The following is a 22,800-nucleotide window of genomic DNA, read 5'->3' on the forward strand; positions in this document are numbered from 1 at the left end:
ACTGTGTTGCTGCAACTAGAAAATTGAACTTTCTTCCCATTACTATCAGCCAAAATCCACTCTTTAATCAACACTTCATTTTAAAACCTATTTTTGAGTTTTCATTCTCCAGCACTAACTGCCTTTTACACTTTTGTTATGCCCACTACATAATCGCTTCATTTTACAAAAAGATACTCTGCCTGCTTTTTTCTGTAGTTATAAAGTACTTCCACTACCTGCCTAGGCAGCACAAGACGTTTAAACAAGTCCTAAAAGCACTTCATGTTGCCATAAAAAGAGAGCTCCAGCTCTTACAAGGATGTGAAAAATGCTGAAACATATACAAAGATCTAAAAAGGTTATAATCTTTAATACTATCCCACATTATAAACACATCTGTAGAACCAGCCAAACTTTCCAAACTGTGACACAAAAAAAAAAAAAAAAAAAAAAAGAAATTAGCTACTGCATTTTTTTGGAACAGCCAGGAGTTACAGTTACTTACTCACACTGCATTTAACAACACTGCTTCTGATGCAAACTGACTCTAAAAAACTTCTAAAAATTAAGAAAAAGGCATTCCTTACATGTATACTTTTAAGACGAGATCATCCTTTGAATCTCCTGCCAGCAAATCTGCAATACTGAGGACTGCACAGCCAAAGGGCCGTCTATATTGTACGTTGCAGGCATTTTTCTTTTCTCCAGCTCCCATTCGTCCTGCCAAACAAAATACGTATTTGATGCATAATCCATAGAACTGTCTCTCTTAAACCCACAGAAGGGAGGCAGAGAGCAATCCAGCTCAGTACGGTAACAGCTCTGAGTAGACAATGCCAAATTTACTCATTGTAAACCTAGTCCATCTTTATACTACGTTAGGATAACAAATGGTACAGGAAGTCCACCAAACACATGGTGATCTCTAAAGGTCTCAGACCAGAGGTACTGCTCATCCTCTCATGACCTCCACTCAATAAACAACGCTTTCTGATAGCCAGTGATAGCACACTCATGACACCACCAAATTAAGTTTAGAGTTCAGACCTGACAGACTGTTCAACATTTGCTGTCCAATAAGAATTATTTTACTGTCATTGTTGCTACTCATAATTTATATGAGAGGTGTTGTGATCGAGCCATTACAATTTAGTAACAAAATGCTGCTTCCAAACAGGCAACCGGCTAGCAAGGAGATAATCAACCAGCTACAGAAAAAACAAGTAGAGATGAAACACAGGGAGGAAAGATGACAAAGGGCAGAAGAACAATTTATGATAAGGAAAGAAAGAAGGCAGCCAAGGAAAACAGATTTGAAACAAAATATTTTTCCTAGTCTTTTCTATTTGATTTAAATACAATTGATCAATCTTCTTGCTGGCATTTGAAACTGCCCTCTTTCTAACCATTTTATTGATCCTGGCATTTGAAACTGTCCTCTTTCTAAGCATTTTATTCAATTGTGCACTGGCAGCTATGTATCTTTCCCACCAAGTTGTAATTTCTGACAACAAAAGCCTCCGGTTGCAGTCGCTGCAGGGCAATGCCTCCTCCAAATATTCCTATGCATCACAGCAGCTAGAAGAGTAATTTGTTCATTTTCACACCATGCAGCATTTAAATCTTATTTTAACTTTTTAATATTTCAGTGGTTCATTTATAAACTTGACTGAGAATATATTTGAATACTATATAATAGGAAAAAGTTTAGTCCTTATTTTTCTTTAAAGCATTTATTCTTACCAAATATACTTGCATCAGAGTTTACCATACTTTTCCCCAGTCCTTGTCAATAAACCCAAAACACAGTATTTTGATATTCTCATGAAACACTAAACCAGTGTGAAAATGCAAGGAAAAATTATTCCTCAAAGCTGTAAAATAGTGTTTACTTTGTAATAAGTTGTTTCTGAACTCAGCACAAGTTAGAGCGACTATATTTCAAATCAAAATACCTTTCAAAAATAGTAAGAAAAGTTATATTTAGTACTGCACTGATGCAACACAACTACAGAGACAGTTTACAAAGAAAACAATATATCTAAGAGGTCAGAAGCAGACCCAAAGATTATTGTTTCACGTCAGTGCAGCACAGAGGATAACTTCTTAAAATAAATACCTAATACAAACATATACTCCCCTTCTCTTTGGCTTTGTTCTAAAGGGCTTGGTAGCTGTCTGTAGCATCACAGATTAAAATTATTATGAGAATTCCTCCACTTCCTTCCCTCTCCCCTTTTTAAAGAAGACAATTTCAGATAAATATCAGATATTATATACTTATTAGGTACATTAAATTTCCAGGATATTTTTTCTGTGAACAAAGGATGCTTGAAATTACTCTCTCTGCAACAAGAGTGGACTCCCCAATTACTCCCTCCATCATTTTAAGACAGTACATATTTGACACTTCCATTTTGTTTTGTGATAGTAACAAAATATCCTCCATCTAAACTTAGTAGTACACTGAAAAATAACACAAAACAATGCTGAGAAATCCGAAGCCATGTTTCCATTGAAAACCAGGCAATTTCTTTTCCAAGAATTTATTCAAAGGCCTAGCTAATCTAACAAGTCCCAAAGCTGACCCCAAGCAGTCTTCTTTTATTTACTGTCATATGTCTAACAAATGTAAAATTTCTACTCACAGACAATTATACTTACTTACCTATTCGGATAATGTGCACAGTGATATAGATGTCCTTCCTGAGTTCACTGCTGCCCAAATCCTGCGCAAGATCAGAACCTCATTATTTCTAACTCCTGATTAAAATGTGACATTTAATGACATCTTTACACACCTCTTTCACTGTCAGTGAAAGTGATAAATGAACAGTGAGTTCCTTTATACAGCATTAAGAAATTATCCCTTTAACACCTTAAATTGGCAGTCATGCACCCAAAATGACTGCCCTAAAATATCATGGGCTAGAATATGCTGTAACACAGAAAAATCAGTGGGAAGACACGAGAGACTTGCTGTGTGCCTTGAACAGCAGCAGTGCATTTGTGCAATTCCCCATATCCTGAAAGTACAGAGACAGCTGCACAAACAATCTTTTGGTGCAATGCAAAATGCACAAGGATGAAAACTAACTGGTCCTCGCGGCAGGGAGAAAGACTGGTGCATATGCCCACATGGAATTTTAGATGGGTGTCCACATACTGCCAGAACACACTCAACTTGGGAGTTCAGCAATACACTTAAACCAGCCTTCAGAGTTGATATTCATAACAATATAAAAGCTTAGGGAGCAACTCTGAGTCAACCACAGAAAAATAACTTAATCCAACTTCTATTTTCAATACCCAGCACAACAAAGATTGAGAACAGGAAGAACTCACCACAAAGAGAGAACAGTGTCTTTCAGGCTTTTCTGGACATTTTGGCAAACCATTTCTATTCAGTCTTAAAAAAAATCTTTCACTGTAAGAAAACAAATATGACAGATATGTTGAACAACACTACGGCAAAGTAGACCTCATTTTGATCTTATTTCCAGATGCAACCTTCCTCAAGATATAAATGAAATAATTTCTTTCTAAAAGTCTCAGCCATATCAATAAAATAAAGAGAGAGACTAAGAGAAGGGTGGTGATTTACTTAATCATCTAACAAAATTACTAAACACAATACAAAATAGAAGGCTGACTGTCATTTGGAAAAATTATATCGTATATCCTAGTACATAGAGAAATACAAGCAACAAAATCAATTTATCCTAGAACTGAAATTAGATGTGTAGTATGTTGGCATTGATTTTGCTAAACAAATGTCGACATTGCTATGCTCATACTCAACCAAAATTCTTTTTCATAGATAGGAAGATCATCGTAGGGGATGTTTTTCTTAGTTAACTCCACCAAAATCTCTCACTAGAGGACACTGATTTTAGCAGTCCTGTAAAAGTCCTGGAAGTTCCAGCAGGGCAGATTTCATTTTCAGAATTCTGTTTTGCAGTCTATCATGGGGTGTTAAATGCTGCAGCTGATACAAGTACTAATATTGCTAGTAGGGAGACGCAGAGAATTCTTGTTTCAGAATAGAAGTGGGCACAAGACCCCACTGAAAGAGAAATTACTTTTTGAAACATTCCTATTTGGTAGTAGGTCCATTATGAATAATCTCTGAGCAAACTTGGCAATTCCATGGGAAGTTTATGAAAAAACAAGCTTTCCAGGCTTTGGAAAAGTTTCTCCAAGATACAGTCTCATAGGAATGTAACAACCATATTTCTGCAGTGAGAGATGTGGAAGATGGGCAAGCAAAGAATTCAGAAGTGTTATGTATGTTTCCCTTCACTTTCTCACCCTCAGCCCCAGCCAGACATTTGAGTCGGGATGCCTTGTAATGCTCAAATCAGAAATCAAATTTCCGAAGTGCAACTAGGTTTTTCTCAGCTGTATCCTGAAGGCTAAACATGGTTTACCACTGCTCTGTACCATCCACAGCTTTTCAAAATGCAGCTGGAAAATCACTAGGAATATGTTGGATAAAATCCAACTCAACAGAGACTAATTAAATCTTTATTGCACCAGCATTTGCCTTGTAGAAAATCTGGATTGATGATTCACAGAACCAGAGGCATTCACATTGAAAGGGACCTCAAAAGGCCTCTAAGTCCAACCTTCTGCTCAAAGCAGGGTCAGCTATAAGGTCAGATTTGCTTGCTCAGACCTTTAGCCAGTCGGGTCTGAAAACCTGTAATTACAGAGACCACACAGACACTCTGGAAAACCTATTCCAGTGTCTTGACTGTCGTCAATTTTTTCCCTATATCCAGATGGACCTTCTCTTGTTTCAGCTTACATCCCTTCCCCCTCTTTATCCCACAGCGCACCATTGACATAAATGTAGCTACAGGCAGGTGACTTCGCTCCCCTCAAAAAGGTTTCTTCTCCAGCCTGAACAAGGCCCACTGCCTCAGCCTGCCCTCCCAGGCCAGGAGCTCCTGCTCACAACCCACGAGAAGCCTTCTGCTGAACTCACTTCAGCTCATTCCTATCGGTCTTGTACTGGAGGACCCAAAACTGGCATGGTCTAACCAACGCTGAGCAGAAGGGGATGATCGCTCTCCCCTTAAGCACCTGGCTGTGTTCTTGTTGACACAGCCCAGGATGCTGTTATGCTGAAGAGCACACTTCTTAAGAGCAATGTCTGGAGAATGCTTTATTTTTTTATGTGCCAGCCATCCAGGCTGAACCTACAAACACTTAGACCTTTCCATTGTGATTATTTGAAAACATTTTGTGCAATCCTCAGCTATGCAGCTTTTTTTATCAGACAGCATAAAAGGCAGAACCCAAGAATAGCAGAGTTGAACTCAAATACCTCAAAGTGCATGAAAATCCTATTTTCTCAGAAACATTCACGTTTTATCACACAGCCAACTTCTGCAGCTTAGGTCTCCATGGAAACTTTAAAATTGAGTTTTAAAGACTGTTTATGTGAGTATATTCTTACAGAGAAACAAGTTGGTATTTTGCTGTTGATTTAAAAATGGTTTTCAAAATAATTCTGCCCTTTCATTTAGATTTAACTCATTTGCAATATCGGAAAATACAGTAAAAAAAGTGCAGAGCTTTGTTTATAGGTCTCACACAAAGTTATTGTACATTGAGCAAGAATTTTTATTTATATTACCAAAGCAGCTAAAGCTTTAGGACCCCATTATGTTAGGCACCATGCAAAACTGAATAAGAAGAAAAAAGTCTCTGTTCCAGCAGCAACAATACAGCTTCTGTTTACTGAAGCCTGCAGTGCATTGGTATGCGTCAATACAAACTTGGCCAATACAAGGTGATTCTGAATTTCACCACCTTATCTTCAGCCTGTAGGACTATTTTAAAATAATACATACGTACACACCACATTTCACTGCCTTTTTCTGTCTCAAAAGCAACCCACTAGACATGTTGGTTCAAAGAAAAATACCATTCAACAAGAAACTGTCTTGCTGTGGATAAGCTATCTTCATAGTTTACCTATGAACTGAATTCAACTGGGAGTGTATTCAGTATTTATTGAAGCTTACATTCTGCAGAAACAAAGGCACATCTTTTGAAAGCTTCCTACTCACTATCCACTAAAATATGAAATTTTGAAGCTCTGCTTATACTCACAGACCATGAGATTATGATTCACAACACAATTAAAAGCCAAGGACTTTTGTCGTGCCACAAAGAAATGCACTGATTGCAACAGACTTGTAAGGGTTATGTAGATCTAATTTCCTCATTTTAATTTGAAATTTTGTTTGACTGAAGCATAGGACCCAGAGGCGATGAAAAAAGCAAACTGAAAACAACAAATAAAAAAAATAAAAATCTCAATCCTTGTTCAGTGCTTTGATACATGTTTTTGCTTAAAACATAACACAGCACCAGTTACAGCTCAGATTAAAATGGTTATCTTTGAACATTACCAGGGAGCAAATGCAAGCAGTTAGACCTGTAAGATTATGAGGAAAAAATGGCAATGTTATATCTAAGTACAGAGAGCATGTACATTTATATACCATTTCAAAGGATTTCTATAGAGACAAACAGGTTAGAAAATGGTTGAGGAAAGTAAACAGCCTTCCTAATCCAAAATAAAGACAGAATTCCCGAGATCTGAAAGTGTGGCTTCAAGCAACAGCAAAAAACTCCAGAGGGTTAAATCTAGGGCTACTATCTTATTGCACAGCAGTCTTCCCAGCAGTCAGCTGCACGTACATATATATGCCAAATACACACAGCAGTACCCCTAAGCAGAAATACCTTTCCTTTGTATTAAGACAATTTGATTCTAGTTTAAACTGCAATGAATTTTTTACGAGCACCAATCTCGCCACTTAAACATGCTGTACATATTTAAACTCTGCTGTCTTCCCACTGAAAATAAGGAAATAACTAATGCTGAAGAGATTAATTTAAGAAGGTCAACAAGGGATTTTTGTACTGTAACTTCCCGTGTATTAGTAAAGTAACAATGTGTTCCAAATCTGCAGGCTTAAAGCATGCATTTAAAAGAAACATGGCCACAAACTGTTCTATTTCCATAAGTGACCCCTATTTCCTTAGTATTAGCAGGAAAATGTTACCAGTCACACTACCAGTCTAGACAGATTGCTTGTTCTATGATTTATAAACACACTATCAAAAAAAGAACCAGACAGATTTATACCACATGGCATATTCTTGTGGCAAAGCTATGTCATCAAATAGTCATAGTTCTCGGTATAGCTTCACTTTCAGACATCTTTATAAATGCTCTCTACTTAAATATAGTTTACAGTGATTTCTAAAGCAAATAATGAGAGACGATAAGAGAATACCGCCACATAATTTACCAGCTCAAGTGTATCACATTCCAGAACACCGTTAATGGACGTTCATTAAGAACTTGAATCTGAATTGACTTCATTTACAGCTAAAGGCTCATTGACTTCCTAAAACCAACATCAGGTGCAAAACGTTAACCCTCACACTTAGTGGTGAAATGCACAGAAATGGGGTATGACATGTCATATGTTACTGAAATAAAGACAATAAAGCCTTAGAAGTATATTCTTAATCAGAGAATAACTGAATGATACATGTGCCAACATGACTTAGCAGTACAAGCTGTTCCACAGTAAGTCAGCCCCTGTATTTTAACTCTCTTATGCACTTAAAAAAACATACCCAAATTTCTAACTGTAAAATAAGCAGCAATGAGCAAAAGGGGAGAGAAAAGGAAAACTGAGTACCGTAAAAATAAGATTTCAGCCAATTTCAGATAAAATATCAAAGCATTAATACTAACATAAATGAAACAAAATAATATTATGATGTTGTATCGAAGCTTATCTTTATATCTCCTCACCATCCTGACAACATGGGGGAAGGAGAAGAGAAACATTTTCAAATGCTAGCTTTACACTGGGGAGCCCAATTTTTATGAACACACCCTTTATTATTTTAGATATTTGCACCTGTATTTTAACTGAAAGGTGGCATTACACATTTCTCAAGAGTAACAAGTTGCTTAGGAAACAGTAATTTCAAATTCTTTTTCATGCGGTACCACAGGAGTCAAAAGACGACAATACAGTTTTAAAAAACAGGATGCTGGAATCTATCAGCAGGTATTTACAACTAAAGAAAACAACACGCACCAGAAGCTGGAGCTCTCAGCAATAGCGAGCTTAGTCTGCCACCATGGATAAACATTTTGCAGCACAGCATTATCAGTGCCCAGACCTACAGATCCTTTAAGCTGAATTACAGCCCTGATTATTATCCTAGACACTGACTGAGGTAACCACACGGATACAAGCAGATTTGCTGTATCTTTCCCCAAATACGGAAATTAAACTTGAAGAAAGCAGGAGGAATCGGTAAAAGTGGAGGGAAACAGAAAAGCATTTAAGAAAATCCCCTCCCTCCAGCAACACCTGGGCTCCTATGTATTCATGACCATTTGGGGGTTTACAAAAGGCAATTCTGCATTCTTTCGTGCCGACCCTGAGATGCCTTTTGCCAGTAGCCAATGCGACTGCAACATGTTCTCAATAAGATGATCTGTAAACCTACTAGAATACCACTGGTGTTGAATATATCTCACCACTCCTTAAATCTGTCACAAATAGGCCATGGCTGGTGCACGAGCCCCTGTTCTAACACTGCATTCATTTCTGAATGTAACTGTTCCAGCTCCGCCAGCTACAAGACGGGTCACCCCTTGCAGCACTTTCATCGTTGCAATTAAAAACAATTATTTCTCCCGTTACTTTTCAATGTTTACAATACAAACAGTAAGAGGATTATTTGTCAATGCATATGAGAGACCTAATCGATACCACAGGTTCCTCTTGCTTGGGTTGGTTTGTCTGCTTTGAAAAAGCATCTATCTACGCAAGATCAAATCAAAGATCTAATATAAGCTAGCACCCTTGCTCCAACCACAGCAAATAGAAGATACTTGAGAAAGAATCTTTAAACAGTAGACAGGTAGGTACATTTGTTTCACTGAATATGGGCATTCATAAGAGGAACTGAGATACGTCATTAAATACAACTAATTTCTAACACACCCTCACACCTGGGAATAACACATCTGCATCTGTTGATTTGAGGGCACATGAAAGACCTGATTAAAACCAGCCTCTGTCTCCCCATGAAGTACAAAACCAAACCCTTTCAAAAGCATTTTCTTGCTAGACTACACTTGTGTCTTTTTTTAGCAACTCATTCCTACGGTATCTACTTCATTTTACTTATCCACAAATGTAGATATTTTGCTGCAAATTCACATGCAGCAGCTCCCGTGCAACTGCTGAATAGGACAATCCAGGCAGTCAGGCCAATGCAAACAGGCTTGCTGAAATGCCAGCTCCTCAAAAAATACCTGGAACACTACCCTGAAGTGAAATGCTATTTCTCTGGCGATTCAAGAACGGTCAGTATTTAAAGAACAACTTATCAAAAATGTCTCATTAGTGACAGCAAATTACACAGCATTGCACAAAGTCCGATTAAATGAATGATTTGTAAGAAGAAGTAGCATTAAAAAATGTAGAACCTCTTAAAGGCAGGACGAGCCCTTTTGATCACCTGGCAATGAAGGGCAATATAAATCTATAGAAAAGACATCTATTACAGAAACTATCACAAGTCCAACACATTGGGATGATGCAACTGTGCCAAACATTCTTTCATACATATTCTTCCTGCTACATAAATCATATCTGCTTATACTATTGCTATTGATGCTATGTAAAACTGAGCTACCAAAAAAATTACTTACTTGTGAGGGATAAATAAAATATATTTTTGGTATTGCTATCTGAAAGCTAAAAAAAAAAATTAAAAAAATTAAAAATTAATAGGTGCAAGGGAGAAAGAGGACAGACCTATAAAAATCTTTGTAAGATACCAACCCACTGATTCTGAAATTTCACATTGATCATGCTATGTTCCTGAGAAGAGTTTCTAAATACAGAACAGAGTTTCCAGGTCAAAACCAGATTCGGGGGGAAAAAAACCCCCAAAACCAGCAAATCCTCCTCACACTATAAGGTAGGTATCCTGAATACTCAAGGGGTACCTTAAGAGGCTCAAGTTCCAATGTTTGAGTAGTGTATCTTGAGTACTTTATGGGTCAGTCCATTAGTTACAGTGAGCGTGTCTTTTACTCCACTTTCGGAACTGTTTTGCTTTGTAAAACAACAAATTAAAATGTAATTAATAGGGCACACTGGCTGGGCCAGCACTTCAGTGTTTTTACCTCTGATGTGGAAGAATTCCACAGCAGGGAGTTCAAGTCAGCTTTCTCAAGCAAAAAGTATTATTCACTTGAGGCACATCCTTCACATTTCCAGTCTGACCGGGACCAAGAAACAACTTTTTTGCTAATCTCCTCTGTCAAGTCCTCCTCCAGAATTTCTCCTCTTCTAGGATCCAAGCAGAGGAGAAGCCCTATGACTTTTACTACTTCACTCCTCCTGCCAAGAAAAGGCTGACTGACTATATATGTCCTGACTATATTCCTGCACGTAGGAATCTTTCTTCTCACAATGAGTGACTGGAAAAAATGAGACATATTTTCTGAAAGGAAGCTTTTAAAGTTTCTGGAACTTCAGGCTTCTCTTTCAGGCTGCTTTTTATAACCCTGTATTTACTTCCAATTACAATCACACCAAATATAGTCTTGTCCGCAAGGGCAAATTACTAGGTGTTTTGTCTTAAACAAATTATGAAATAATTAAGCCTGCTTATATATTCTGTGTGTATACATATATACCTCAACATAAAGGACAACATACAAATTTTTAAAAAATCATCAACCACGTTCACAAATGTACAAACCAAGTTACCAGTCTGAAGAGGTATTTTTATTCTAAATGCACAAAGGATTGTTAATAGAGCAGTGGCTGCTCTCTTGCCAAAGTGACCTTTACGTTTCCTTTGAGGTGTATCAACCCTCCTGCTAAATTCAGGATTACCTCCTGAATGAGCAGAAAGTAAATAAAACCAGGCTGGTTTTCTTTTAGCTTGTTTCTGAGGAGGAACTAAACTAGAATGGAGGACTCCTTTTAAGAGTCTACTAGCCAGAAAAGCCAAGATGCTTCGTCTCTCCTGCATCTATGAGGCATAGATACATATGCAGTGCTTTTGTGTAATCTGACGTAACACAGTTTTAATACTGGGCAAGATGAGGTATTTTTGTGCACAAAACATGGGAAACTGAAAATAACACTGAGCTACTCTATGCCATGATCCAGTAAAAGTGCAGATTATGCTTTTGTGGAAATACTATACAGGAAAAGTAGCCCTGAGCTAGTTCATTGCTTCTGGTTTCCACAGGTTGCTCCCTCCTACCAGAAACCCTGCTAGCTCCTTTAGCTCAAATCCCTGCCCTGCCTAGCAGGCACATTTGCACAGAGAAAGTCAAGATCCAAGACAACTTCAAGACAAAAAAGAATTAATGGAAAATGTGGAGGTATCTGAGTAATAATTTCCAAGGTACAGTATTAATGAAATGAAGGCTACACATGTTAAAAATAGCATATTAAGGGGAAAAGGCAGAGTAGCCTATCCCCTAACAATAAATTAAAAATTATAAGGAGCACCTAGATTGTGTGTAGCATATGGTACAGCATTGTACTGAGCACACTTTCATGTATGTACATTCTTTACAAAAATTCTGTGTTGCTAAAAAACTACAATGAAGTGCAGCCTGAGCTGTGCCTCTCTAGTCAGTGTTCACTCCTCCCAAAAATTTTGTGCTACTGGGATCAGGCAACTTAGTCTGAGATACAATTAAAACATATCCTTATAAAACTGGAAAAGACCACACATACTTTTTCCTCAGAATTATATTAATTCTCATAGATAATGGTAGAAAAAAAATACTTTTCTTTACGCAGGGTTATTTATTAATAAAGCCTCTGAATTTCCATGATATTCAGAAACACAAAACTTAAATATCAATCAGATATTGTACATACAGGAGCAGAAAATCTGAATATCGACAAACGTGCATGCATGTATGCACATATATAAAAATTCTTCCTCCCTCCCTCTCTCTCCAGCTTTTATATTTGAAATACATTCATTGCACCATTGAAAATTATTTCCAAATCTAGTTTTAAAGTGCTTGCATGATAAGCACGCTATGAAGAAAACCATAAAGAATTTGAAATTAATTAGCAGGTGGTTCTGAACTGAACTTCTTGACCAACTTGATAAACTTCTATAAAGAAATGATCAGCCTATGTCCTGATTTCGGACGAGATGGAGTTAATTTTCTTCCTAGTAGCTGGCATAGTGCTGTGGATTTAGTACCAGAAGAATGTTGATAACTCACTGATGGTTTAGTTGTTGCTGAGCAGGGCTTACACCAGTCGAGGACTTTTCAGCTTCCCTTGCTCTGCCAGGGGCACAAGAAGCTGGGAGGGGGCACAGCCAGGACAGCTGATTAACTCAGGGGACACTAAAATTAGTAGGCCAGAAGCCAGACTTCCTTTCTTTTCAGAATTTTGGCAGCTCATTGCATCACATTTTTCTGAACTTTTTTTTTTTTTTTAGATTATATTGAGAAAAAGAAACCCTTTGAGATACTCTTTTCTAGTTCTCATAAAGGACTTGCAATGACTTGGAACAATGTGTTTGCTGGTTTCCATCTGTCTTTAAAGTTATGTTTAAATGAGGCAGCATATGTAGGTTTTATGCTGGCTTTTATTTGTGGGTTTGCCCATTCCCGGAGTGCACTTGCTGGCCTTGAGCACCCTCACCAGGAACCCCCACCCACAGTGCTGCCTTCCTTGGCTTCCAGCTCGCCTGCCCTTTGGAAGCAGCTGGCCTCTCCATTCCCTCGTGGAGCTGTTTTATCTGTCTTAAAGTATCAGTTTAATTCCTACCTAACACAAAAAATAACATGCAACTTACAGAAGCAGAAAATATTGATAGAAGGATTTTCAGAGAAAGTTTCAATCTGACTCAGCCCTCCTGATTTAGATTTTCTGATTTCTGGCTGCAGAATCTGGTTAAGACATCATAAACTCAGTGTCTTGCTTTGGCTAGGAGTTTTAGTTTGCAGGACCAACATAATGATTTTCAGTTATAGTTTTGTTCCCCCACCCACCCCAGTTAAAGCTGCCTTCCCTTAAGCACTGCACAGAAGCTCAGCTATAAAGCTGCATGACAACCAAAAGGCTCACAGAAAGTATTTTTCCTTTTTTTTAAAGAGCATAGTACAAAATTGTAAATGAACAAATATGCAGTGAAATATTCTTTTCTGTTGACCTCTGACGGTTTACTCTGGCAGAAACTTTGTGTGTCTTCCCATTTTTTGTTTTGTTTTGTTTTGTTTTGTGTACATCTAGGTGAACAGTTCTTTACGTGGTGGTTCTTCTCTTGGTTGTCCATATTATCACCAGAGAGGTCAACCGGGCAGAGGATAGGGAGGGGAGTGAAGGGAGAGAAGAAAGAGTGGGGAAAAGGAAAAGAGAAGAATAAGCAACCTGTGATAGTCTCCTAATCACCACCACTCTGTGAGCTGAGTACAGTCTAACCAGACCCTCTTCTTTTACTGGACACCTTTACTTTTGCTCCTGCCCAACTGCATTCCTCATGTTGTTATAGCTCTTCACTATGAGACAGGCAGGAAATCTGTGTCTTGCTTAGCAAAAGCCATTTAACTGGCAGTCTTCACTCCCCGCCCTTCAGGGCTTCCTGTATCCTTTCCATCACATACAGCCATCCTGTCCCGTGGCCTGTGAACCTGAACTCAGATTTCCCAGTTGGTGTGGTATCATGCTGTTTCTCACCATCTGGCAAGCCAGTATTTTCATCCAAAAAGGTTTGGATTAGTAGTCTAAAGGAGCTAATTATGTTCAGTGAGTGTTTCATGACATGCTATTATACCCAAACAAACAAGAAATTAATTGTGGAAATGTTTTCTCCAGCAAGTCCCTATTCAATTGATTCAAAGATATAGGACAATGTCCATAAAGACTGGTTTGAAAAGCATTGAAAAGACTATTTAGGACATACAGCATAACCAATTTCTCCATATGTCCTGAATTGCAAACCTTTGGGGAGTATAGATGGACAAGTACTCATAATATCTTGGGTACGGCTCATTTACAGAGGATTTCACAGCAAGTGCTTTAACATAGTTCTGTAGCTATAGATTTCAGTTTTGGCTGTGAGGTTTCATAGTGAGTTTCCCAGGAAAACCAGGTCATTTTCTGTTTTTGTAAATATTCTATGTAAATGCTTATTTGCTCTATAATTTTTTTATTTTTCTTTCTTTTCAAACCAAACTACACAAGGATAATGTATTCTTTTAGAAAATACCACAGATAAAATTGCATACTGCAAAATAGAATTTATATTTGCAAGTCAAAGTTTATTACTTCTTTGAGCTGAAGTTACTGTTTGTGTTCCAATTATACTATTTTGTTTCTGATAAGTTCCTTTTTTTTTCACCAGCCAATACGTGGTTCTCTTTCAAAAACTGAAATGTAGGTATATATTTCTGCTTTGAATCTGTGACATGAGAGAAGCACAGAAATGCAGGACTATTTGAAACCTTAGTGATAACCAAAGCCACTGCCTGCATGGAGGCAAGACCAAGTATATCTAGACCTCCTTGAACACCTGTCTAACCTCTTCTGTGAAGGAGATATAACAATTTCCTTGTCTTTTCAAGTCCTCCACTATTTCTAGAGTTAGCTTTTCTTCACAAACCGAGCTCTTCTTCATTGCAGACATCTGATTTCTTCTAGTCCTTCCTCTAGTGGAAATGGAGGACAGTTAATTGTTGCCTCTTTGTGTGTGATTTTACTTACTGAAAGACTATATATCCCTCAGATTTCTTCTTTCTAGACTTTCTCATAAGCCCTGAAAAAATTATCATTTGTGGCCATCTACTCTACTTCCTTCCCAACTGATGTGCTTCTGTCTTAGTATCACCTGTAACTGTGTACGCTTTTCCAGGGGAAGCCTCATGAGTGCAGCACAGAGAAAAATTACTGGCTTCTGTGTGTCACACACAATTCAATTTTTAAAACAGACAAGAATGAGATTTGCTGTTTTGCAAGTGTTACAGTGTTAACTTGTCATTGACTGCCACCCTCAGACCCTTTCCTGGGGATTTTAATGATTTTCTCTAGCATAGACTTCAATGTACATGTCCCATTGACATTAAAGACTTGCCTATCATTTAAGTTCAGACTATGCAGGAAAGGTTTCTGATAAATATGGAAGAAATACTTGTAATGCAGATGATAATACAGGCGTTTCCCTTTTTACCTGGTATTTTTGTGCTACATCTGAAATATGAACGAGAGGGCTGCACTCCAATTTTGTTAGAAATTTATTGTGTTCATTTATTTATTCTAAATTAAAAAACTGCAAGAAAAACTGAAATGTTCTGTACATTTTCTATTTAATTTTAAACACAACTTAACTGTTTATTTAAGATAAACCTTATAACCTAGAGTTAAACCTACCTTGTGCTTCTCAAACTTGTTTCCCCTGTCAGAGTGCTTTCCTGTGTAGTTATTGCTTACCTGTTTTCAGATGACTGTGGGAGAAGCTAATGTACCCTGTCTTTGTTTTAAATATGGTGAGAAAGATTTGTATACAAGTAGTAAACAATACTAATTATTTAATATTATTAATTATTTAATTAAGATCATTTAAATAAATGGAAAATTCCACATCAAAAGGTGTGGAAGAATCTTTTGCATTGGGCTCTTGATGGGGGAGAAAACAGTGCTGTCGGGATTCTGGCTGTGCCTGCCTGAGACCATACCCAATTCTGCATAAGCTGAAGTGGCTGAGGAGCTACTTCAAAGGACATCACTAATTCTAAATGACATTTCACTGTTCAGTAGCAAAATAAATATCTGATTAGTGCAGGAAAAACTGTAAGACTGTTGATAACTCACTGATGGTTCAGTTGTTGCTGAGCCGTGCTTACACCAGTCAGGGACTTTTCAGCTTCCCCTGCTCTGCCAGGGGCACAAGAAGCTGGGAGGGGGCACAGCCAGGACAGCTGACCCCAACTGGCCACAGGGCTATTCCAGACCATACGACGTCATGCTCAGTACAGAAACTGGGAGAAGAAGGAAGGGGGGGGTCGTTCAGAGCGATGGCGTTTGTCTTCCCAAGTAACCAAGTTACACGTGATGGATCCCTGCTTTCCTGGAGATGGCTGAACACCTGACTGACCATGGGAAACAGTCAATTAATTCCTTGCTTTGCTTTGCTTGCATGTGTGGCCTTTGCTTTACCTATTAAACTGTCTTTATCTTGACCCATGAGTTTTCTCACTTTTAGCCTTCTGATTCTCTCCCCCATCCCACTGCAGGGGAGTGAGCAAGTGGCTGCATAGTGCTTAGCTGTCAGCCACGGTTAAACCACGACAGCCTGGTAGATGAGGGGAGAGCAGCAGGTAGTGTCTACCTGGACTTCAGTAGGGCCTTTGACACCATCTCCTGTAAGACTGTCCCAGAGAAGCTGATGAAGTATACGTGGAATGAGCAGATAGTGAGGTGGTTTGAGAACTGGTTGAATGGCTAGGCCCAGAAGGTGGTGATCAGTGGCACCAAGTCTAGTCGGGGGCCAGTAACTACTGGTGTGCCCCAGGGGTCCATACTGCACACAATCCTGTTCAACATGGGCACAGTGGACTCTCAGGAAGTTTGCTGATGACACAAAACTGGGAGGAGTGCCTGGCATGCCAGAGGGTCATGTTGTCATCCAGAGGGACCTCAGCAAGCTGGGGAAATGGGCTGACAGGAACCTCCTGAGGTTCAACCAGGGGAAGGGCAAAGTCCTGCACCTGGGGAGGAACAGTTCCGTGCACCAGTACATGCTGGGAGCTGACCATCTGGAAAGCAGCTTGGCAGAAAATGACCAAGGGGTTCTGGTAGACACCAAGTGGAACATGAACCAGCAATGTGCCCTTGTGGCAAAGGAGGCCAATGGTATCCTGGCTTGCATTAGAGAAAATTATTGCCAGCAGATTGAAGGTGATCCTTCTCCCCTCTACTTTGTGCTGGATATGCCATATGTGACTGTTGTATCCCATTCTGGGCTCCCCAGTATAAGATGGACACGCGTATACTGGGGAGAGTCCAACAAGGGCTGTGAAGATGATTAAGGGACTGAAGGGAAAGGCTGAGAGAGCTGAGTCTGTTTAGCCTGCAGAAGAGAAGGTTCAGAGTGGATCTTATAAGATCTCTATAAATACCTGAAGGGAGAGTGCAGAGAAGGTGGAGCCAGGCTCTTTTCAGTGGTGCCCAGTGACAGGACAAGAGGCACTGAACATAAACTGAAGCACAGAATGTTCTCTCTGAACATCAGGAAACAATTTCTTCACTCTCAGGGTGACCAAGCACTGGCACAGGTTGCCCAGGGAGGTTGTGGAGTCTCCATCCTTGGAGACATTTAAAAACCATCTGGACATGGTCCTAGGCAACCAGCTCCAGGGAGGTTAGACCAGATGACTTCTGGAGTTCCCTTCTGACCTCAATCATTCCATGATTTTGTGATTATGTGTAAGTACCACACAAAGGCAGCACAGATAGAGAGCTGGGTCATTCGGGTGTTTACAGAAATACGGTTCTTTACACATTCTTCTCCATCTTCAATATCTGCAAGTTAGTAATTGCCATGCTGCAACACTTTACCACTTGCCTTTACTTGCCTTAAAGTTCCAAATGACTATAATTAATGAACTGCTCCTCACAACAGCATGCAAAATATTCTTCATTAGCCAGAGGGCCATCCATACAGGATTGTTCCCCTGTACTTTTTTAATAACCTCCTTAGCCTTGTACTGAATACACACCCTACAGCTTCACAAATATATCCTCCATCTCCTTTGTGGTCTAGCGTTCACCATTGTTTAGAACCAACAAAGAATTTAACCATGCAAGTCTCCTGCATTTAGGATCCTAAGGAAACTACATTTTGAAACTCAAGTGTAACCCACTTACATGCTTAAAGTAATATTGAATCTTTGAGCTTTTGCTCAAGAAAGGCCACAGGGATATCTTTGAAGAAAGACATCATGGGTTCTCAGTAGTGAGCCTTCTGGGCAATGGAAATGTATTATCAGCTTGATTCTGGGGGTATCCAAGGCCTTCCTTGCTTTTGTTCTGACTGCTAACAATAGTTGTGTAAACTTTAGATAGAGGGATATGATTCTATGATTCTATGATTCTTCATTAGCCAGAGGGCCATCCATACAGGATTGTTCCCCTGTACTTTTTTAATAACCTCCTTAGCCTTGTACTGAATACACACCCTACAGCTTCACAAATATATCCTCCATCTCCTTTGTGGTCTAGCGTTCACCATTGTTTAGAACCAACAAAGAATTTAACCATGCAAGTCTCCTGCATTTAGGATCCTAAGGAAACTACATTTTGAAACTCAAGTGTAACCCACTTACATGCTTAAAGTAATATTGAATCTTTGAGCTTTTGCTCAAGAAAGGCCACAGGGATATCTTTGAAGAAAGACATCATGGGTTCTCAGTAGTGAGCCTTCTGGGCAATGGAAATGTATTATCAGCTTGATTCTGGGGGTATCCAAGGCCTTCCTTGCTTTTGTTCTGACTGCTAACAATAGTTGTGTAAACTTTAGATAGAGGGATGATTAGAAGTTGGGTTCTTTGAGCTGTGCTAGAACAGAGCAGATCTCGCGTTTGAAGATGCTGACAGAGGTTGCAAAAAATGCCTTTAAATACAATCTTACTATACCAAAATCCTTTCAGATTTTCAAAGAATAAGGGGAGAGGGAAGTATGTGTTTCTTAAAGGGAGAAAAACTGACATTATGGCTTTTTTTCTGAAAAAAAAAATATCAAAAAATAAAGTAGAACACAAAATAGTAAGTATTTTGACCAACACAATGTGGATTTCAGCTTTTGGCAAATGATTTAACGGATTTAAAGTAAGAGCAGGACTGAAAGAAAAAAGGCATAAAAAGACTGATGATGTGTATGAATGTCACTAAAAAGGTGAAGTTGAGAGTACAACAAAGGACGGAAGGGTAATCTTATTCTTTGGTACGGTCTGGAGTTTACGCAATCATTAGGCATATAATCAAAAGCTCAGAAAATAGAAAATGCAGTTTGCTTTCATTGGCCTTGGACAAACAGCCTATTCTTCTTTGTGCTGCTTAAGAATCTGTGCTCATTTGAGGGCAATGTGATAGTTACAAACAAGGTTGTTCAAGGTGATAGGAGAAGGAGGATTAGCATGCCAACTTATCTCTGCTCCTCACACAGATGGGGCCAGAGGCATCAATCATTTGTGAGCAGACGTTCATATCATATTGACACAGACACAAAGTGTACGCCTATGAAAGAAAATCTTACTGCACTCCATCTTTCTGAAGTGCTGCCTTGAAATTGTCCTATTAATAGCATTATTTGGAAAAAATTGTAACATTAAAAAAATGGTTTAGAAAAGACACTGCTACATAAGAACTGTGTGTCACATTGCAGTTCTAAGAAAAATAATTTCTACAGCAGTATGTTGGCACAAACACTACGTAAATGTAAAGGTCAGCAAAGCAACCGGGACTTTGGGCAGGAGATGATGCAGCTCTCTTATGCATACTCATCCATGTCAAGAACAGGGTCAACAGTCTAAATTGAACAAATGTAGGCAGCAGGCTTAATACCCTCCATTCCCATTTTGTAATACACTGTTCACTCAGTGTTGTTGCTGTCTTCAAAATTCTCTTAAAAAAAACAGGCAAGATCTCTGGATAGTGATGTGCTACAAATATAAGTATGGTCTTACAGTAGCTACACTGGAAAGGTAGGTATTTCAGAGGACATTGGCATATTTAATTTTTTAAACACAGTCATCTGGTAAATATTTTTTGGGGGAGTTTGGTTTTTTTGGTTTTGTTTTTTATAACAGCAGAATATTCTTGTGGCAAGAAATAAAGTTAACAGAGTCTCACTGAATAATTGCTTATTGTCTGGAAAACAGCTAAGCTGTTATTTTGTCCCTTGCAACTTGTAAAACTGATTCTATTAAAAGCTAATAAGTGAGATCTTTCTAGGATCTGATGAAAAGAAAATCAATATATTTTTGATTAAAGGATTGGTGTTCTTAGAGCTCCAGTGTAAATGGACCCTCTGGCTACGCTAAGGTCATCACTGCTGCAACAAACTGGTGTACTGGATAAATGATGAGTATGTGTGGGGGAAAAGCATGTACTATCATCAGATGTCTTTTCTTTCTCCAAAAATTTTCCACTACAAAACTGGTAACTGTGTAATCTGTTGAAGTACGAACTATTGGCTTTGTAAGTGTGATCTAACTGCAGGAAAAGAGGTTCATTTTATTAACTTTTGTGCTGGTAAGAGAAGAAGATGTCCCCAAAGCAACCAATCATCACTACACTGTTCAGTACTCTAAATATTAGGAATCTAAGCGTCTTCATATTCCAACTTTACAGAACAGAAGCTACCGATAATTTCTTAGGAATAGAAAAGCCTCAAAAACTTTACAAATCTCGTACATGACCACACATTACAATAGATTTATAAAGCAGCTAATAAAAAGCATCAGAACACGGGACCGTTGCACACAGGACCACTGCACCCTACTGAAATGTTGAAAAAAACTCATTTCCAGACTTCCTTTGGAGCTCCGACAACGTCCTATCTTTTACCTAAAGTTTAAACTTATTTTTTCGTAAGTGCATCTCATATTAAATCAACTGCATTCAGGTGTCTATAATCCCTTTTAACTCTGGAATTGCTTTTGTAATGTGATTGTAATGGCTAAAGAAAATAGCTCCCAAAGTAAAAAATTACATGAGTACAGCTGAGTTAATCCATGCATTACAGGATTTTCCCCCATTCAAACTATGATCCTGTAATATCCATCGTACATACACTATTTCAAGGGTGGATGTCACGAGGATGGAGCCTGACTCTTCTCGGTGGTGCCCAGCAACAGGACAATGGGGCAATGGGCACAAACTCAAGCATAAGAGGTTTCACTTGAGCACGAGGAAGAACTTTACTTTGAGAGTGACAGAGCACTGGCACAGGCTGCCCAGGGGTGTTGTGGAGTCTTCTTCTCTGGAGATATTCAAAGCCCACCTGGACAATGTCCTGTGCACCCTGCTCTAGGTGAACCTGCTTTAGCAGGAGAGTTGGACTAGATGATCTCCCGAGGTCCCTTCCAACCCTTGCCATTCTGTGATACATAATGAGGTTAGTTTGAATCAGGTGTTTGTTTTCAAAGAAAATCTGATCGTCTCCACATTTTGATTCACAACCCAGAACAGTCTAAGCTAGTGAACTCGATTCCTTCTGCACAAAACTAAATTGGAACATATGCTCTTGCCACTCAGACCACACAACCACAGAGTTAGTCCAAAGCAAAATCCTTGAAACATTTACACATGTTAACATTTGGCCTGGCATGAACTGCTGCTCTGCATTACTGGCTAGCACTACTTGCTGAAGGAGGCAGCAATCTTAAGACTTTCAAACTGTTTGTCTAGTTATAACAAAATTAGATGATATAAAAACAAACAATCAAAGCTTAGTACTAAATTGATAAGTCCTTCAGATTTTACTTTCCGCAAACATTTGTTGAGCATGCCAAATTCAAGGAACAGATTTTTAAAAAGCATTTCTTAACAACACTAATTAACTACCGTCTGGACTCTCAATAGATCTAGATAGAGTATGTTTGAGATAATATACTTTAGAAACAGACTAAGATGTTGTACAACTCTAGGTAGCCAGTAAAAGCTCAGCAGTGGCCAGGAAAACAGGACTGAACTGAAAGAGAAAAAAGCCTTGAGAGAAGATGTGATCACGAACCTCTTTCATTTTCCAAATACAGTAATAACTCTGCTCTACAACTGTGCATGCTAAAAACTTTGCCTGTGTATTAGGATTCTAATAGTGTAATTAGTTCTACAAATTTAAGTGTCATCAAGATAGCTTTTTACTTTCTTAAAGAACAAAAAAATGAAGAATACACAAACAGGGCTTGTGACCTTAACAGAAATAAAAGAAGAGGAAGGTAAGGTTAGAAGATGTAATAGTGCATAAAACAAAGAGTTTTACTGGGACAAGCCATATGGCTGTACAATGTTAAAGCAGAGCCATTCACACAATTGCTCTTTCCCACTCAGGGGCTGTTCCTGTTCTAAGAAAGAAAACCACATGGGAGAAGGAAGGGAAGGCAAATGGGACAAGATACAGACACACACCCAGGAAAACTCTGGGATTCATCAAGGGCTTACTTCAGCTGTTTATTGTTAATTTAAGTGATAGCAAAAATTATTCCTAGCAGCTAGTTTAGCTAAAAAAATATGGATATATACATATGCATACACAGTCAAGTGAAATTAGTATGCACCAATTAAGTAGAAAATGAATGACTTGCAACTGTAGTCTTAATGCATCAGGTTCATAAGCATATCATCACTCAGATTTAAATACCTGACTACCAAGAGCAAACTTCAACAGTTCTCTTGCTTTCATACAGGAAGTAGAATATTCATGTCCAAAAAAAGCGTCTTAAAATGTGAAGACACACATTAGACAATTACATCAATATTGAAACAGCCTGCAAAGTAGTATTTATTGTTACTCTATTAACAACAATAATAAAGTTGTAAATAAGCCTGTATTTCTTTATTATATCTACTGTAAAACCACAGAACTGATATTATTGTGCATGCCAACACAATTAGAAACAGTTATTTTTAATAGCAATTTCCAGCAACAAAAAAAGCCTGGAGAAAAGTACACCACCATACTGTCCCAAACAAATGGCAAGTG

At 38.6% G+C, this 22,800-nt stretch overlaps 1 protein-coding gene across 1 annotated transcript in view; it reads right to left on the reverse strand.

Moving 5' to 3' along the window:
* Nucleotides 1–22,800, reverse strand: part of DOCK4 (dedicator of cytokinesis 4) — a 221,258-nt gene that overhangs the window by 123,698 nt on the left and 74,760 nt on the right. The window contains 3 exon segments of the mRNA XM_035890904.1: nucleotides 570–702; nucleotides 2,651–2,711; nucleotides 3,328–3,409. Coding sequence (XP_035746797.1) covers nucleotides 570–702; nucleotides 2,651–2,711; nucleotides 3,328–3,409 — 276 coding nt within the window.

The sequence above is a fragment of the Egretta garzetta genome, unplaced genomic scaffold (assembly GCF_000687185.1).
Source record: "Egretta garzetta isolate BGI_Z169 unplaced genomic scaffold, ASM68718v1 scaffold503, whole genome shotgun sequence".
Lineage (NCBI taxonomy): Eukaryota > Metazoa > Chordata > Aves > Pelecaniformes > Ardeidae > Egretta > Egretta garzetta.